The 19,420-nt window shown below is 40.3% G+C and overlaps 1 protein-coding gene across 2 annotated transcripts in view; it reads left to right on the top strand.

Annotated features, from left to right (window-relative positions):
• Positions 1-18,980, top strand: part of SPPL2A (signal peptide peptidase like 2A) — a 33,193-nt gene extending 14,213 nt beyond the window's left edge. Inside the window, exons 8-16 of one of the 2 annotated variants that reach the window (XM_066636289.1) lie at positions 1,809-1,910; positions 2,318-2,399; positions 3,298-3,372; positions 6,590-6,646; positions 6,949-7,002; positions 8,009-8,108; positions 9,713-9,790; positions 9,918-10,078; positions 16,368-18,980. In XM_066636289.1, the coding sequence (XP_066492386.1) occupies positions 1,809-1,910; positions 2,318-2,399; positions 3,298-3,372; positions 6,590-6,646; positions 6,949-7,002; positions 8,009-8,108; positions 9,713-9,790; positions 9,918-10,078; positions 16,368-16,433 (775 nt within the window). In that variant the 3' untranslated portion in view covers positions 16,434-18,980. The remainder of the gene's footprint in view (positions 1-1,808; positions 1,911-2,317; positions 2,400-3,297; positions 3,373-6,589; positions 6,647-6,948; positions 7,003-8,008; positions 8,109-9,712; positions 9,791-9,917; positions 10,079-16,367) is intronic. The other variant, XM_066636290.1, reaches the window with a different exon arrangement.
• The last annotated feature ends 440 nt before the right edge of the window (positions 18,981-19,420 follow it).

Below are 19,420 nucleotides of genomic sequence, written 5' to 3'. Positions count from 1 at the left end.
ATAGGTCTTCCAAAATAAGCAAACACAAAAAAACCCCAACAAATGTTAAAGAAGCAATTCACCTTCTTTTCTTTGTGTTACATATTTACGATTAGATTTCTGTCAAACAGATCATAAACAGAGCTAATCATAGCCATGTACTTTTTCCCTTAATATTCACATCTATTTAAAAATTCACAGGAGGGAATGACTAATTACTGGTCATCTGTTGCAGTGATTCACAGATGGTGAGCTAAGATACATCCACATTAAGGAATCATAGGAACTTCATAAACTTGGGAATTGCTTTGGCTTAAGGGATAGGGAAGCTTTCTTGATAAGGCTTATAATTAAACTGCCTTTGCAATATTTGTACCTGAAACTTTTACAGTAGTCTATAATTTTTGGTTGGTTGGCCTTTTACCAAGTCAAAAATTGTCATTGTCAGCTCTCCCTCCCACAAAAGGGGGCATAGACAATTCTTGCTACTCAGCTAAGCACCTTGGCCAATCAGTGGTTGTGGGCCCCCCCCCTTATTTCTGGCTCAAGAGCTGATAAGGTTTGCCTGGGTTGACTCTACAATTTGGTGGTAGTGTGACCCAAGCCTCTAGCACCACTGGCATACCTGAGAGGGGGTCAGGGGGGCACATGCCCTGGGGCACCAGCCAGAGAGTGCACCACCATGACTCTCTCTTCCAAACCCATTTTTTGTTTTTTCTTCAGGCCCTTGACCAGAGAGGCTAAGCGTGGGCTACATGGGGGGCAGCATTTTGCAGTCTTGGCCCCAGGCAGTAAAGGGGCCAGGATCACAATTGTCTGGCACTCTTTTCCAGGGGCATTCTGTATTGGTTTTGCACCTTCAAGGTGTTTCAGGCATCTCAGCAACTAAACTTCCCCCAATGTTTCCTCCCTAGCATTGGAGCTGGGGAGAGAACAACGATCACCATACAAATGTAGGGCAATCCATGCTTATCTGTAGAACTCCAAAGATGGGTTGGGATTTGCTCATCTTGCTTGCAAGAGGCTAACAACTTGATCGAAAATGTGGAACCTTGATGTGATATAATACAGTTCATTGAACTTCATTATTGCATGAAGCCTTCAATGTACCTTTGAAGTTTTTTGTTAACTTGACCATCTAATATTAGCGCTACCAATACTAATTAAAAATATCAGTCTTGCACTTTTGGGGGGTTTAGAGCTAGTGTAGCATATTGGTTAAGAGGTTGAGCTATGAACTTCCAACTTTTTGGTTGAAATTTCACCCACAAATGTAATGGGTGGCCCTAGACCAGTCCTTATCCTTCGCCTGCTGCATCCCATGTTTGATACAGAGATAATAATAACCAGCCTATCCTCAAAGGCTTGTTGTGTTACTGAGAAGATATTTGTATAGCAAGTCCTCACTTGTCCTCTAAGTTGTTTCCTTATAAAGTTGATGAGAATAAAAATGATTCCTGGCCTCGGCCTGTCTGTGTGGAGTTTTCACCTTTTCCCCATGTCTGCGTGGGTTTACTCCAGCCTGGAAAGCTCACATTTATTTCAGTGGTTCATATTAGATGTGTTTTGGGTCTGTATTTACAAGTTTGGTGATGTTTTTGTGTCCATAAATAAGGCTATAGGAAAGTAACTCTTGTTTATGTACATCAATTAACCTACAGTAAAATTGGTTTCTCTAGAAGTCATTTCACTTAAATTTTCAGTTTCCAAGGACCTATCTACAACTTTAAGTGAGGACTTACTGTAGAGTCCTCTGGGTATTTGGGAAATACACTGAATCACTATGTTCTTTTTTTATTACAACATTTCTGTTGGTGCTTTGTTTTTAGGGTTACATTCAGGAACGCTAGTTTTGAAGTGAGACTCATTTTTCTTGCTGGAATTTGCATGGCAACATCAATTGTTTGGGGAGTGTTTCGGAATGAAGATCGGTACGTGAAGAATACAAAGATTCAGAATTGTGGTGTTAGTTTTATTGCTAGTTTTATTGCTTTTCTTTTATTGATAGATGCTAGTTTTATTGCTTTCTAATTCTTAGTTGTGTTTAGAGATATTTAGGCCACAGTCCAAAATCAGTACAAAAATGGGGGCTTTTGGGACCTCTCTATTATATATCTCTGTTCTGCCTTCCCTTGTACTCCCCACTCTCTAAAATGCTATTCTGAGATTTCAGGGACCCTTCAGAATAGCATTCTTTGAGATGCAGAAGGTTCTATTGGAAGAGAAAATCATGAGCATGTGAAGCCTCTAGGCATGTCTGCATCAACCAGTGTGGATTCTGACTGCAGGCTAACAAATGTGCAATATTTTGTGTGTATTGAATTCTTCTTTCTTTTAGCTGGGCATGGATTTTACAAGATATCTTGGGAGCTTCTTTCTGTATCCACCTCCTGAAAATAATTAAACTACCCCACTTCAAGGTATGGTATATTTTTAATCTGATTAAAATTTAAATATTTAGAAAGTTAGCTCTGTTCGTCTGTTGTAGCAGTGATTGCCACTTTTATTTGTAATATAAGTTTTCATTGGCTAGTGTATCTGACAAAGTAGGCTCTTGCCCACCAAAAGTTCATAAACCATACAAGCTTGTTTAAAGTGCTACTGGACTCTTTGGCTCAGTTCATACCATCATCCAAATTATAGTTTGGAGAACTGGAAATAATTTGAGGGTTTGCATGCTGTCTCTCCTTCTGCCATCTTGAATTTGGCTTGACTTCCAATTTCCTGTTTATTGCTAGCCATTGTTTGTCTTGATATCTGGATGGACAAACTATGATTTGTGCTTCAGTGCCAAATCAGAACTGGAAACTGAGGCTTGGATGATTATCTGAATTGAACTTTTGGCATGTGCACATTAAAAAAAATGTGCGTGTCTATCTTGTTCATGCACACACTGCAACACACAGTGTGTGTGAGTTTAATTTAAATAATTGGAATACCAACTACCATTACAAATGTAAGGTTCTGGTCCTAATGGTCACAAAAAGAAACTTAAAGAGTGACAGGGAAAAAAATGGTGGCATGCTTGAGAAAAATTAGTCCAGATATGAATAAAATATTTTAGGACTCAATCCCATTCAACTTCCCAGCTCTGATGCTGTTGTGCCAATGGAGTGTGTGCTGCATCCTCGGTGGGGGGGGCTCACAGAGGAGTCTTCAAGTTAGGGCAGAGTTTGTTCCCTTGCCTTGAGGTTGCGTTGGTGCTGGAATATTGGACATGGTCAGGCTCTTAGTGTAAATATCATATTATGTGAAAGCATTAATGATTACTCATTAATTTTTTTTAAAAAAATAACATGGTTCTCCTGTGTTCTCTAGTCCTGTGTGATTCTCCTAAGTCTTCTCCTTGTGTATGATGTATTTTTTGTCTTCATCACACCATACATAACAAAAGTAAGTGCACGGGCTTATAGCAATTCTTGTCATGAAACACTTTTATGATGAATACTGTATATTTAAACTGAGGTGTTTTTTAATTTTAATATTTGAACGCACAATATGTGGTTCAGATTCCTGTGTGATCGTATCATTTATTCGGTGGCTCTGGTGAATTGTTAACCATGTAATGTACTTCAGCGAGTGGCTGTGAGGATAAGTGCAATAGGAACCATTAAATACTATGTATGGAAAAGTGCATGAGAGTTCAGGGATCCCTGAGAGTTCAAGTAAATAGTATTCTGAACTCTCTAAGAATATTGAAAGATGTATACTATATTGAACTCTCAAAGCAGTAACATTAAATGTAGAGCTGTCTATTTAAAACCACTTCATAGTTCACCCTCTTAATTTCAGCATCATCGTCTTGGTTGTCTTCCCTGTGTTCAACACATTCCAGAACAGTAGAACTGACAAAAAAAAAAAATGAAGGTGGGGAGGGCTTCTTTGATTTAAACATAGATAGCAAAGGGAGATATTGTAGTGAATGCAGATAACAATGGACATCGCAGGTGACAATGTTGTATCACTGGAGCAAATCGAACTTGCATTGTTAAATTGTGGATGCCTAAAGAATACATTCAGACTTGTCCATAGCTGCTGTAAGTTGCAGAGGTGATTAAGCAGAGAAACATCTTGCTGTTGCTCAGTATAATCTCATGCCTTTGAGTAGCACTGTGATGCCATAAAAAATAGGCTTATGACTAGCTTTAGCTCCTGCTACCTAGTCTCCAGAATCTTTCATTCAGTGTTTTGAAGCAACTGCCAAATTGACCTATTAGCTTAGTCATCAAAGTTCAAGGAGTAAAATTTTGTCAAGTATGCTAAGCTGGCAATTGAACTGAACCCTTGGATATTTTGGTATAATGATGTTTCACTTTCTGCCTTTGACATTGATATTTGGTTTGATGATGGTTGGCATTATGTCCCATTCCGGTTCTGGTTTATGCTATTCCTTTCCAATGACTGGATTCTTCTTCTTTTTATTTGTATCCAAAAACAGAATATATTATTTACCCCATTGTATAGTCCTTATTAAACCAAGGAAGCCCTTTGACAGAAAATCAATACTGTACTTTCCTTTGGATGACTTTGATTTTTTTTTGTTTTGTTTCAGGTGAGATTATGTTAAATATTCAGTTTGGAGCTTTAGGTTGTACAGCATATTATCAAGTCTTTGAAGTAGATGGCTAAAGCAGAATTTACTCAGCTACTTCTGCTGTAAAATAAAGTCAAATTTAGGTCAAGTTCTGTTTTTAAAAAATGGAATTTAAACCTCTTCTGCTAATCCATGTACTGTACTTTGTTGGGAGTCTGAAAAGATTCTATTTTCATTTATCTCTTTCTCTGGAATTCCTGGGGAATCGTTCTAGGGCCTTGGTTCTCAAAGTCCTTGGACGTTTGTGTTTGTAGACCCGAGATAAGTGCTTACAGGGGAGGGGCTAAGGCAACAATGAGATCTCCAGGATTATAGTGTTGCAGGGGTCAGGAGTGATTTTTTTACTTACCTGGAGACAGGAGGGTTTGTTTTTTTTTTTTAACTTACCTGGAGCCTCTTCCTGGAGCAGGAGTCCTGGGGGGTCTTGGGGGTTTGGGGAGCTCTATGCAGACTCCCTGTGCCTCCAAACAGCTAAAAATAACAAAAAAAAAGCATTTCCGGTTTTGTCACAAAACAGAGAACGCCTGGTTTTTGTTGTTTTTAACTGTTTGGAGGAGCAGGGAGCCCAGCAGAGTGCTCCCCAGGACTCATGTGCCGGCTCCAGGTAAGTAAAAAATCCCCTTCTATTCCCCAGTTGTAGCACGATCCTGGGAATCGCATTGCTGCCTTCCCCCACCCCTTAAGAGGCCAAGGGTATGGCTCCTCAGGCCAGGGCGACATGACGCACTAGTTTGAGAACTTCTGTTCTAGGGGAATTCCTGGTTTGGAGAAAGTTCTTTTCCATCTTTCACAGCACTAGAACCAGTTCATTGAAACTGACTTGCAGGAGATTAGAATGGACAAGTGGAGGTACTTCTTCGCATAGTGCACAATTAGTTTGTGATATTCCTTGCCAAGTAATATGGTGGGGGGCATTAGCCTAGCTGGCTTTAAAGGGAGATTGGGTGTATTCAGAGGTCAGGTCTGTCAGTGGCTATGCACTACTTCCAGGTTCAGCAGCGGCATGCTTCTGAATGTCAACTGAAGCGGTGTAATGGTGGGAGAAAAGTATACCCTTTGCTCCTGTCTTTGGGCTTCCCATGGACTCGATGGACCTTTGACCTGATTCACCTGTCAGATCAAGATAGCCTGATTTGGGGCCTCTTACCCGATCCTCCTCTCTTTCCAGGCTTAGCTCTTTTGAGTAAGAAAATCTGTTCTATGGGGCTCTCCTTAGACTTGCTAGGCGCTCTAGACCCAGAGCAGGCCTACAAAACCCTGAAACAAAGGCTCCTTGACATCGAGCAACAGGACCTTTATAGCAGTGCCCACAAAACCTGCTCTCCAGTACATCTCCATCTTGCTGTTCTACCTGGAAGGAGGCCTAAATATTTTGACTTCTTGGAATGCCCCCAAGAACGGAGGGCGTTTACCCTAGCGAGATGCAATGTCATCCCATCCAAGCAGTTATTTGGCAGATATAGAGGCATTCCAGCTGCAGATAGAGTTTGCCCATGTAGGATGGGAAATTTAGAAACTCTTTCCCACATGTTATGTAATATGCACACTATACCAAGATCTTTGTATATGCTACTTAGCACCAATCTTGGCCACTATCTGGGGTTGGGATGACCAGAACACAATTATATACATACTCGTTGGGGTTAATGAAGAACTTTCTGGGGGGGGGGGTGGCCAAATATATAAAAATGATTATTAAGAGATGTATTACTATGTTGGTCCCAAATGGCTGAATTGATGCAGCAAAGCCTGGTTGAAGGTGAACTGTTTGATTTATGTTGCCCTCCAGCCAATTTTGTGCTTTACACTGTTTGTATTTTAAACATGCCAATAAAGGTTTATTGTCTTGTCTTGTCTTGACCTGATTCAATAGGGCTTTTCTTATGAATGTACTAGTCAAGATAGAGGATTGCATTATGCTATGGTTCATTCTGCCATGAATAACTAGTAATATGACAGTTTAAAACTATTACTAAATGAGTGGTTCTGTATCAAAATTCTTTTTTAAAATTTCAGAGTGGCCAAAGTATAATGGTTGAAGTTGCAGCAGGTCCTCCTGGAGTCAAAGAAAAGGTATGTATATATCCTTTCCTCAAATACACAATTTGTATTCATTCTGTGTGGAGTATTACAATAGCTGTCACAGCTGCTGTATATTTTTGCATGAACCAGCTGAAGTTCAGATCTTTGATGTATGATTTTAGTGGGAGTTTAAGCATGTGTATTAACTCCTTGACCTCCAAAACAATGGGACTTCAAAGTGCTGAACATGGCTGGAATATGCCTTGGGTATGTAATTCTGCACACAGAATATAGCCAACTTTTCTACTTTGTTTTAAAGTATTAAATGCTTGTTGACTTGGGTTTGATCCTAGAGTGATGGGAACTTGTTGGAAGCCTCTGCTGAGCGGTCAGCTCCTCATGAGAAAGTAAGAATTGTATTTCAGATATGTTCACTGGCTTTTGAATGGCATCCTCTGAAAAAAGTAGACTGTGGGGAAAATCTGACTCTCTCTCTCCAGATTTATTTCTTCAAGTGCCTGGATCTCAGTATTGGCTAGTAGTTTTAAAATAGGCTAAAATGTCTCTGTCTCTTTCACTTCATATCATGCATTTTTCTTAATGTTGTGCATAGTGCGTCTGTCATACATGTGCATTTTGCTTTTGGCGTGTGCAGTGGGTCATATTTTTCATATTCAGCACTTTGGATCTTGTTTTCTTTACTCTGGCCCTTCATAATCTGAAGTCATGAATAAACTAGATGAGTAAATCATTGTGATAAAGTTTAAGTATATCTTTCTTAAATGTCCTTTGGATTGGACCAGGGGTCTCCAAACTACAGCCTGGGGGCCACATCTGGCCCTCCAGAAGATTTTATCCAGCCCACAGCAACTTCAATTTTTTTTCCCCCCAACCACAGGGTCGGACAGTTAACATGCAGGTCTATCCACCTTGCTCCTTTCCATATGACCAGAGTGATGTCAGCTTACCTGACGCTCATTTTCTGTCACCTGGGCCATATGCTTTAAGATCCTCAAAGCATAAGTATTCAGTGTTCACCCCTGCTGATAAAACAAATCAGGTTTCAATATGTTGACTTTTCAACAATGCAGTAAAACTATTGTGGTGAGAAAATAACGTCATTTTTGCATATTATTAAGAATATTTATATGCCGTTTTTCAACAGAGTAATTCACAAAGCAGTTCACATACTAAAATAAATCAGTAAATGGCATAAGCAAATAATAACAAACCATGTTTCCACAACGGATTGGGCACAGGCAGTGTGCTGTGTATCACTTGCCTCCACCCTCTATGAAGCTGATTTTTTTTCAACCCGTGAAAATGTGTAAAATATACGATGTGCCCTCTTACTAAAAAGTTTGGAGACCCCTGGATTGGACTAATGTGAGATTTTCAAACACTGTTTTGTAGTTGCCAGTACTAATCAAAGTGCCTCGACTGCAATTCTTTTCCATACCAACATGCGACGTACAATTTTCAATACTTGGATTGGGTGATATTGTTGTACCAGGTATGTTTTTTGTTTTTTTTAACAGCTAAAATTGTCTAAGTGTAGCATATTGTGCACTTGTCTGTGCAGGTACGGGTGATTCTGGAACTAATGTGTCTCCTGGATGCCTATGTGTCAACTATGGGTTTGAGAGTCTTTACCTAGTTTAAGTTGGTGTGCCAGCTATTTATTTATCTGAAGATTTTATATCCTGGCTTTCTCCCAAACTCAGGGACACTCAAGGCAGCTTACAGAATTAAAACAGATACTAATTAGCACCCTTTCTGGGTTCAGTCAGATCTGTCTATGGTTATGCAGGCACTGGTTACATCAAAATTAGATAACTGTAGCACTCTTTGTTTGGGGCTGCCCTTGAATACCACTCAAACATTTCATTTTGTGCAGAATGCTGAGGTACAACTGTTACCCAGTGGTGCTGACTATGATGTGCCACTGTTTTATCAGCTATACTGGTTACCAGTCAATTTCCACGTTCTGTTCAAGATGCTGGTTACCACCTTCAGACTTGCATGAATCACCCTCTTCCTTAGGTCAGCTGATGAGGTTGTCTTGTCTGTTCTGCCACCAGCAGATGGCAGAGAATGAAAGGGCTTTTTCCATAGTGGTGCTCTACACATAGAAGTCCCTGTCTGTGTAGATCGGATTTCCCTCCCCTCTGCTTATGTGCTGATGCCAGCTGAAAACCCATATATTTCACCTTGGGCTTTAATTTGGTTTTCAATGTGATTATTGTGTTTCTTGCTGCCTTTCTTACTAGACGATTGTGGTGCTTTTATTGTTAATTAATGCTGTTTTTGTTAGGCACTTTGAGCACCTTCCTCTTGGCATAAGGCAGCCATTTTCAACCACTGTGCCGTGGCACACTGGTATGTTATCACTAGTCTGCAGGTGTGCTGTGGGGGTTTGGGGGAGGATCATTTATTAGTAATGCCATTGGGGGATGTGAGCCCCCCACCAACAGCATGGTGTGCCTTGTCAATTATCAAAAAACCGGTGGTGTGCCTTGACAATTTTAGTATCTTGTCAGTGTGCTGGCAAAGGTTTAAAATCACTGATTTTAAAAAATCAGTGATTTTAAAAAAGATGGAAAAGGTTTAAAATCACTGATAGGGGATAGGTGGGGCATACATATTTTAAGTAAAATTAATAAAAATGTTGGTAGTGACACTAATATTTTTATGATGGGCAATGGTAGTTCATTGTAGCATAACTGGGGTGGGGCAGGGTGAATTTGCACATCATTGCTGTCTGTATCATGGAGATTTTTTCATTTGATGAAATTCAAGCCTCTGAAAATGTGCCCAATTTTAGAATTTCATTTAAAACTTCTTGCTGGATGCTCACTCCATGCAGTGTTTTTCCTTATGCTACTGACAATGCAGAATCTAATAACCTTGTTCTAAACTCAGTCAAAAGTAAGTCCCATTAAGATTCAGTGGAATTTACTTCCAAGTACCATGCATATGCTTAGGTTTTCAGACTGCAGGTGATTCAAGGAGGCACCCTTCTTAGTGAGTATGTGTAGAAATGTGGCCTAATGTGAAAGTTTGTTTTGCTGACTGTCATTTTCTTCCTGACAAATATCTTTTGTCTCTTTTGTCTAGGTCTCCTGGTTGCCTATTGTCACAGGTTTGATGTTCAGACAAGCTCTTCCTCTGTGTATTTCATTTCCAATGTTATAGGTAACCAACTCTAAAATGATACTTTGCCAAAGCATATTAACAATTGTAGCAGATATGCCTACATGCATTAAGTTGAGCATAACTCAGCTTCTCTTCTTTTTCTTGAAATATTTCTTTCTTTCTACAGCCTATGCTCTTGGCATGGTGATAACATTTGTGGCTCTGGCACTAATGAAGATGCCACAACCAGCCCTTCTCTATTTAGCACCATGCACACTCATAGCTGCGGCACTCGTTGCCTTGTGTCGCAAAGAAATGAAGAAGTTCTGGAATGGCAGCACCTATCAGGTAGGTAAAGGGCATTCAGTCAGTGTTTGCTGTTGAGGTCACACGTCTCTTTATGGTGCGGGTATTTTAAAGAAATGGCTGTTAGAAAAACATGGCTCTTGTGCAAAAAAAAACAAAACGGAACACAGTTGATTGAGCTGATTATTCACACTGTAGTATGGAAATTTTATATTTTTGTAAATTAAAATACTGGGTATTCTCTAATACTAGCCATAGTTTAGTGACATAAAAATAATGCCTTGCATATTCTCTCTCTCTCTCTCTCTCTCTCTCTCTCTCTCTCTCTCTCTCAGAACAGTACAGTTTATGTGTAAACCAAGTGGGGAAGAGCTTTTCCTTTTCCTGTAGTGAGATTGACAAGGGCCTTGTTCTCAGTGAAGTGGTAAACCTGTGTCTCAGCAGTATCACTTCAGTCTGCAAGCAGAACTCACATGATTGAATGTAGTTGCATGCAAAAGTATTCCTAGCATGTTGGGCAGAAATTTTCCCTAATACTGTATCTAGTTTTCTGTGCATAGGGAGTATTTTTGTGTGGAAGTTCATTTCAACCATGAGCCCCCATCTGCAGTCGGAAGTGTTGCAGTTCAGGCCAAAGGAACATGTCGGTTCTCTAACTATAATCCAAATTACCCAAAAGGGAGTGTAACATTTTCTCATGCTGTCTCCTCAGTTCCTGGTCTGCTCAGACTCCTTCATAGATTACGTCCAGGGCTCTTGTCATGCAATGTCTTATCTCTTCTTCCTTTACACCCTTCTTTCCATTTTCTTTATTCCTGACCCTTGGCTGACCCAGTCATACCAAAATCATTAAAATGCTTTCAGTATCTGAAGCTTTCAGTATCTGAAGCTGAATTATGCAACGGAAGCAATCGTACATTTGTGATTTGGTATGATTGCTTCAGAACACAGAATATGGATTTCCTTGATGAACCATCTAGGTTTTGTTTTAAAAGCAGCATGCTTTTACTTAACTGGGCACTCAGATACTTTTTAATTAACTTTTGCATGCTGATTGGTGCAGAACCTCTAACCCAGAGAGAGTTTCTGTCTGGTAAATTGGCTACTGAATCAGACCTCTCAGTGTAGAAGATGAACCATCTTATGAAGTGTAAATGTGTCTTAACTGATCACTTTAAATCAGAATGGCATCCAGGGATGAGTGTTCCCACAATGTGCTCTTCTCAGCCTTTTCTAGTTTCTGTGGCATTCTGTATGAGATTCTGCTCAGCTTTCTGGACTCTGAGAGGTTTGGAAGCCCTAGTTAATGGTTTTCAGAGAGTACTCAAGTGTGAAATGCTTTTGGTTCTAAATAATGTTTTTGCCTTTGTTTGCTACCCAAGGTTGCTCTAAATACTTCATCCTTAATTTTTAATTAACAAAAGGCCACTCATACCTCAAATAACAAAGTTCATTATTTGGAAGTATTACGTTGCCATAGTAAGTGTTTCATATGCTTTTCTCAACTAGTTTCTTTTTATAGGATTAAAATTGCTCTGAGCTTTGGGCCTTTGTATCAGCCTGTCTTAGTCTGGAATGAAAATTTAAACTTGAAAAATTTGGGAATCTGAGTGAAGTTCAAATATTGTAGATTGAGATGTAATTTTGGTATTGATATGCAAAACTTCAAGAGTTGTTCTCATGTTAGTCTGTCTCCTGTCTCCCAGTGGTGTTCCTGGGGGAGCAAGGGGGAGCAAATGCCCTGTGTCACCACCTTCCTCACCCTTGCCCTTGTCCAGGGGCTTTTGGAGAACTGGGGAGGAAGCCCCTGGATGGGCGAGAGGTCAGCACTCTGTGGGGCACCCTGCGGTCCTGGTCCTGGGAAGCACGGGGGCCAGGATTGCTAGTGTAGTCTCTCTAGAGCAGCCATTTTCAACCACTGTGCAGCAGTCCCTTGACCATTTTAGTGCCTTGTCAGTGTGCCGTGAGATGAAAAAGGTTGAAAATCACTGCTCCAAGGTAAGTGTGTATAGAGTTGCAGTCTAAGGGCCTGACCCTATCCAGATTTCCAGCACTTTGTGGGGTAGCTACAATGCAACCCAGAGTTAAGAGAACAAACGTACAGACCTTCTTTTTTCTGCCATTATTCAGTTCTTTTTGGAGTACCCTAAAAGTACAGGCAAGTACTTCTGGGGGTACGCACACTGCAGGTTGGGAACCACTGCTCTAAAGCAGTTGCTCTGTGCTTCCAGATTTTGCCTCCAGACCTTTCTTTGCCCCTTGCTTCAGGCAAGGAGAGATGCTGCTCATTCATCATCTTGGATTGCGTCAGAATATAGGCTGAGGTGATAATTAGAAAGAGGACCTTGAGGTGCAACTGCTTCTGGCTGCTATGGGACCAGCAGCCATTGGAAGGCTTCCTTCCATAGGATGCCATGTAAAGAGGCAAAACAATGAGTTGGAATAACTTTTAACATTATTTTGAGGTAGGCAGTACTCTTTGAACCATGCAGGTGTATGTTCTGGTAGGACCTGTATGGATTTATAAGTGTTTCTGCTGCTGGAGAAGCATCATTATAACTGACTGTGATGTCCATATCCCCGGTGCCGCCCCGTGGTATTGACTCACCCGCTTCATCCAGCCCGGTCCTGTCTCTCCAGGGTCAACGCGAAGAATGGGGAACAAACAAAGGGGTCTTGCTTACTTTCTTTAATTTGGTTGTGGTCTTTACATTCATTGAGGGGTCTTGTTCCCTCACAAGAACCCCATAACCCCAGGTACAGTCTCAGTAACAGTCTTTCCACAGTCCAGGACTCAAGTGGCCAGTCGCCCCAAGAGCCTTTACCTCCCCCCTCAGTTCTCACCACGAAAGGTGACTGGTGCAGGGTGTTTTCCGTAGGTCAGGCCTGGAGTTCTGGGCTTCTCTTGGGAAGGGGCTGGGTCCAGTGGTTGCCCTCCTTTCCCCTTGGTTCTCACCTGCCCTTGGTTCCAGCCAGGAGTTGTTCCTGAAGTCTTCTGGACGGGGATCCCTTCCCCAGCTTATGGGCAGCCCCTTCCTCAAGGGGCTGGAGTATTGGACTCTCCCCAGCTCTTGGCTGTCTGCTAGTTGGGAGGGCCTAGAGGTACCTCCTTTCTCTTCCCCTTCCTAACCCCCTTCTCAGGGAGCTCAGGAAGGTGCTTCCTCCCTCTTCCCTTCTTCTTATCCCTCTAGCCAGACCTCTTAGCCCTGCCCCTTCCTTCCCCCACCTGGGACCAAGATCTTGTGGGATCTCCTCCTCCCTGCCGTCTCCACCCTTTCTTTCCTCAAAGGTTGATGCACCTGGGCTTTCCAGTCTCTGAGGAGGCCTCTGCCTTGTCCCAGAGGAGAGGAGCCTGCTTGCAGCAAAGACTTAGGAGTCTCACCCTCTTTGGGTGACTCCTCACTCTTCCTTGGTCTTCCAGGGGTCTGTATACCCCTTTTCTCTGCTTTCCACCCTTTTTCCTCCTGTTCCCATGCTGGGTTTTGCTTCTCCTGGTACCCCCCGGGGTGACACTGACCCAATGATAAAATAAATAATGCATCCTAGCCTTGCACATGCAACACGACTCAAGTCTCTTCCACTTCTGTAGGTTAAAAAAAAAATTAAAAAGTGGTATGAATTGCTGCTCATAGGAAAATACTTGACTCATTAAAAACACTTGCTTTGCTTGCAAAAGTAAATGATGCATGGCAATACTGCCTAAAGCTTTATCGTTTTTTATTTCAAACATGAATGACAACTTAGATAATGCATGTCTTACAAGTGCAATTTACCTAAGTGGCTTTTATTTTACATAAAACACCCAGCTGCCACATTGACCCAAATGTTATGGGGTGTGTTTTTTTTCTGCTGGTTGCAGGTTTCCTGGCAAATGTATTAATAGACCATGTAAAACCACACTTGATGAAATCATTTAGTTGTGTTTTTTTCCATTGGTTTGGAGCAGACATTTGCCCACTGCAGAAAAACATAATGACCCATGCAGACTATTTACATTTGGGAAGTCATGGGTTTTCAGTTCCCAGTTTCCCCCCCCCCCCCAAATTCATTTATTAGCTGTTGATTTGTGAACTGGACAAACTTTTGTACTTGGTGTCAAATAAGGAGGCCATGATGGCATAGTTCGTATTTCATAGACTTTATAGCTTGATATATGAAGAATACACTGTGTGATGCATGATTAGCAGTTGTAAGGAAGTACTAGGAAAGGCCTAAACTTCAGTAGCTAAATTATGCTTCCAGAAAATCCTAATCTGCATTCTTATATACAATATTCACACTTCAGTTACCTGAAATTTGGGCACTCCAGTCCTAAGAATACACAAGCCCAAGTTACACATGGTATGAAGTGAGGTGGTAAAGTTCAAGACTGGGTATCAAACTCATTTCATACAGCAGACCAGATAGCATTCGTGGTGCCAGCTGAGGGCCGGAAGTGATGTCATTAAGTAGAAAGTGAAGTAGGAAGCAGGTAATGACCCAAATAAGCACTCACTTAACTCATTAGTTCTAAATGAGGCAGGAGGTCTGGTCTAGAGGGTAGAGCCTCTCTTAGCCCGAAGATAACATCTGAAGGTCGCCAGTTTGAGGCCACCGGCAGCTCCGTGAATGGCGAGACCTTGAAGCAGCTGACAAGCTGAGCTGAGTTATTCCACCTGCTCTTTGGTGTGAGGGAAGAAGAGTCTTGGCTGCCTTTCAAGTGAGAGGTGGAGCTGCCAGCGTGGGAGGCAGCTGGGAGCCAGAAGTGATACCAGACCGTGAAAGATCCATCTGAAATGTTGTGCGGTTATAGAACCTTTCTGTTGTAAAAATTCCCTCTGGGGTTTAGAGTTAGCCTGCCTATGTGAACCGCCTTGAATAAAGTCAGAGGAGTAATCTGATGACCAGAAAGGTGGTATATAAATATCAGTATTATTATTTTTATTATTATTTATTAAATGACAGAAGGAAAAATAGACAAATTGTGATCATATTTTCAAGATATGGGAGAGCCCAATTATCACACGGGCTGTTTTTTCAGCAGTGACAGCTCAACAAATCAGCAGCTGATGATGGTGCTGGGTGAAGAGCTTCCTTTGGTTTGACACTGTTTTAGACTGTTCCATCTCAGGCTGCAAATGAGATACTTTTGAATTTTTTCCAATGCAAAACAAATATCCTGTATGTAGTAAGGCTGTGCTCATTTTCTGTTCATTTACAACATGCATGCATTCAGTTTTTTGTGTGTTTTTGTTTTGGAGAAGCAATTGAAAATACAGTAATGACCCTATAGCCACATTCTGAAATGAAACAGTCCAGAATACTTTCACTTCAGTTTACCGCCTTGCTCTGTGTATTGTATAGATGAGGAGTGTTTTGGGAATGATCTCAAGTGGAATTTATTGTGGGAGAGCAAACCCCAACTCAGTAGAGAGAGGATGGGAGCTGATGGATTTATGGCAACTAGATTTCTGTGCCACTGGCAAATGCAGGCAGAACAGAACTGTAGGAGGTAGCCTTATTGGACAGGCAATAGGGTCTCTTGAACAGTTTCTTGGTAAACTATAGATCTCAATTAGCAAGGAAATGGGAAATAACTGCAGTTGAGGAGACACTTATAAGAGGCAAAACATGAACCCCCTCAAACACACACACCCTGCAAGCATAGCTGTGCAGCGCTGGAAAAATTGTGGAATTTCTTTTCATCAGTTGCATGATAAGGGGTTCCTTGCTAATTTGTTGTAGAATTTGGTGTTCTGTAATTACTTCAAAGCTTGTTTATAAAGCATATCAAACTGCTGTGATCCAGGTGTGTGCTGGAGGTTTTCTGTCCATTTTCTTTTCGTCAGTTTCTTCAACTAATCATCCAATTTGCTTTTTTGTAGTTTGCTTTTTGGAAAAAAAAAAATTCCAACTGCCATGGCACACTCCTGGGATTGTATTAAAATAAACGAGCTAAGAATGTGCTATTGGCGACCTCTAGCCCTTTCATAGCACTATAGTTCATAGGTTCCATGAACAGAGGAAAAGGTGTAGCCTCTCCCCCCTCCCCCAGTTCCCAGGTTTTGCACAGGAACTACTGAAAATGAGACCTAGGTAAAGCTCCAGTGTTCTTGTGCATTTGCAAAGTACACAGATGTCATGCTGCTAGATTACAGCCCATGACTTTGGCTGTTCACTTTGAGTATTTTCTTTCTCTGTCTTATATAAGATTTGCTTCTTACTTGCCTGCTGTCTGAGCTTAATTCAGTTGAACAACATTGTAACTCTTGCATCGTTATCCTTGTAGTTCACTGAAAAAGTTTGGAAAAGAGAAATTTGATTACTAAGAATGTTCTTGTTTTATGTTCAGGTGATGGATCTTACAGCTAATGAAGAAAATGCCCCAACAGCTAGGGAACAACCAAGAAGACAGTGACAAGGCACCTACAATAATGTATGAAGATTTTCTACGAAAATAATAGACTGGTCTCATTTTTAAACTGGACTATTTCCTACAATTTATTATGAAATGAATCTCCTTTTTTTACACTTGCACACATATTTTTATGAAATTGGTTACTGTTAATGATGCTATCAAAATGCTTAAGATTTGTTGTTTTTTAATCTGCCAGAATATAGTCAATAAATCTGTGCCTTTCTTCATTTTAAAAGGATGTTGCTTATGAGGTGGAAAGTGTGTTTACATATTGTCTGAATTGCTCTGTGTATAAAATGTTCTGACCAGTCCTGCCTGCCTTCAAGATTTCTGGTTCAGTGGCAGGAACTAGAAATACATTGCATGGATTTTTTTGGGTGGCAGTGTACTTAGAATTATGCTTTGATTGGACTATTGGTGTAATAGTGCAATTGTAATAAGCCATGGATTGCTAACTCACCAAGGGAGGAGGGATGGGTTGCATTTGACACAATGTTCTCTCATTTTAATGAGAGAACACAATGTTCTCTCATTTTCTTTAAGGGAAAGATACCCCTTAAAGTTATTGGTGCAGAATGGTGGCTGTTCCAATGTCATAGTTATGACATAAAACAACATGGTTACCCTTTGGCTCAGTTAGTCTACCTTTTTCAAGTGGGTTCATTTTCGTTCCCAGTTGCATGAAGAACAAGCAGTTTAAAAATAGTAAACATTAAAAAGCAGGCATTTTCTCTTGTCTCTGAAACACAAATGAGTGTTTAAAACAGGGCCCTGTGACAGGGGTTCAGGTACCTTTTTTACACAGCTTGACTCTTCTTTCAGTAGGGATTCAGTTAATTCACCAAGGTGGTTGTGGATAAGGTGGTATCTTGCCTTTTGAGGAAGAACTTTACATCGCAGCAGTTCTTAATGATATGCTGGGGAATATAATATGCACTACAACCCTCTTTTCGGCCATTTCTTTTTCTAAACATCTGATAATGAGCAAAATTTGTCATTTTGGATTTGGAAAAGATTTAATATCTGCAACAGCATTTTCAAAATCCTTCTTTTGGAAAAGATGATTGAAGAAAAAGCTCAAGGTTTGAGCAGTGATACATTTTTAGCTAAATATATTTGGAAGCTCTGCAAATAAATGACTGTTACTGATGCCTTACTGTAAGTAGCAGTTTTAAATGCACTTTCCATCCACTTTTCAAATGTAATTGTGTTCTCAGAGCAGGTGCCAAATCTCTAAGGCTGTTTAATCTAGAGAGAAGAGATACCGTGAGCAATATCAATTAACTTCTTTCCTAGACCATCTCATGAGAATTCTTCTATTCTGTATCAAGAGGTAACAAAAAAGTATGTGTGGAAATGGGGGGTGGGGTGAGGTGATATAAGTCTACAATCTTAACTGTGCGGGCACAATCCATCAGGACCTTCTCATGCATTAACTCCATCGAGATAAACTGAAGCTTCACAGAACTACCTTTTGTAATATTTCCAATTCAAGGAGGCATTCTCTATAGAGAGGGGTACTTATGGACAGACTATATTTTCATCTGGAGCTCAACAGCAAAAGTGCCATTTGGTATAGGTGATGCATTTGAAGGTACCAACGCCACAAAGTGACTTTCAGATTGGTGATTAACCAAACAGGTTACAAGCCTGAGAAACTTGAAGAAACAGCCTCAGCTGTCTTATCTATCACCAAATATGAGCCATCTATTTCAGGTTATTCTTTAGCCGCTGTGAACTATTTGAGCAGAGGAGATTTCAAATCTTATGCTGATTTTACTAAACAGAGTTAAATCTGAAATATCCAGTTACAGTGGGGCTACTGAGGAAGAGTCTCTTTCCTCCTAAACTGGTTTTGGGTGGGACAGATTGCTAAATTGTGGTGGCAGTAGTTTTTGTATGTTTTGAGTTACATTCATTAACAGGAGAGGTGAAGAATTTTCTTAGCCCACTTGAGAAACTAGAAATATAACTGACTTTTTCACAGTAATGCTTTTTTTTTTTTTAAGCTTTAAATTTTTTTCCAGCCTTATCTGTGAAGAAATATCTAATCTTCTTAAACTTCCAAACTTTGATTATATTTTGCAAGAGATGCAATAAAGGGATTTATCTGGCAGGATGCTTATCAAAAATACACAGTTTCCTTTGAGGAGTTGGTATTGCTCAAGTCTTGATTAAATGTTCCATTGGTTTTCATATGCAGTAATTGATTTGGGGATGTTAATTTAACAGTATTTGCTTGATTGATTTAAAACAAATAATTAAACATTGGATAGTCTAGTGTCGGCTACTAAAAAGCATCTTTATTAATATAGTTGAATAGAACTGATGCTAGAAATTTTTACTAGAAATGTTAAATATTTAAAAATCCAGTTGGCCTTTTCACTTAAAGGCCTTAATATTAATGCTAAAATCTTTAAGCCAATATGGCAGTGATCAGTAGATAACTATGTTGTTTTCTACCACTTCTGAAACATGGCAAACTTGTGTTTTCTAAGAATGTTATAACTGACGATATTTGGTATTCAATAAACTTTTCAACAATAACTGGAGTACTTTTCTTGTGTGATTCCTTTTTGTGATTTAAATGTAAATAAGGCCTGCTTCACACAAACCAATGCTGAGGTGGTAAACTGTTCCACTTCAGACCTCCTGATGAGTAATTACATGGTGGGAGAGTTTTGTGGTTGAATGATTCCGCCTGAAAAGAAGAAAAAAAATTCCCCTGAACATACAAAACCTGCACCTTATTTGGTGCTGTTTTTCCACTTCATTTGCTGTTTGTGTGAACTAGACTTAATATTACAGCAGCAATCATGGTGCATGCACAGTCTACGTAGGATTGCAGCCTTAGGGTAAATACAAAGCACAGTTTTGAGAGTGGCAGGGGATTGCATTGCCCTGTAAATACTCATAATGCTACTGTTTGGTGGCAAGCTCTTTAAAAAAAAAATTGGTGGTGCAATTTTGAATTTAAATCAAGAAAG

The sequence above is a fragment of the Tiliqua scincoides genome, chromosome 8 (genome assembly GCF_035046505.1).
Source record: "Tiliqua scincoides isolate rTilSci1 chromosome 8, rTilSci1.hap2, whole genome shotgun sequence".
NCBI lineage: Eukaryota > Metazoa > Chordata > Lepidosauria > Squamata > Scincidae > Tiliqua > Tiliqua scincoides.
This window is presented reverse-complemented; position numbering and strand designations above follow the sequence as displayed.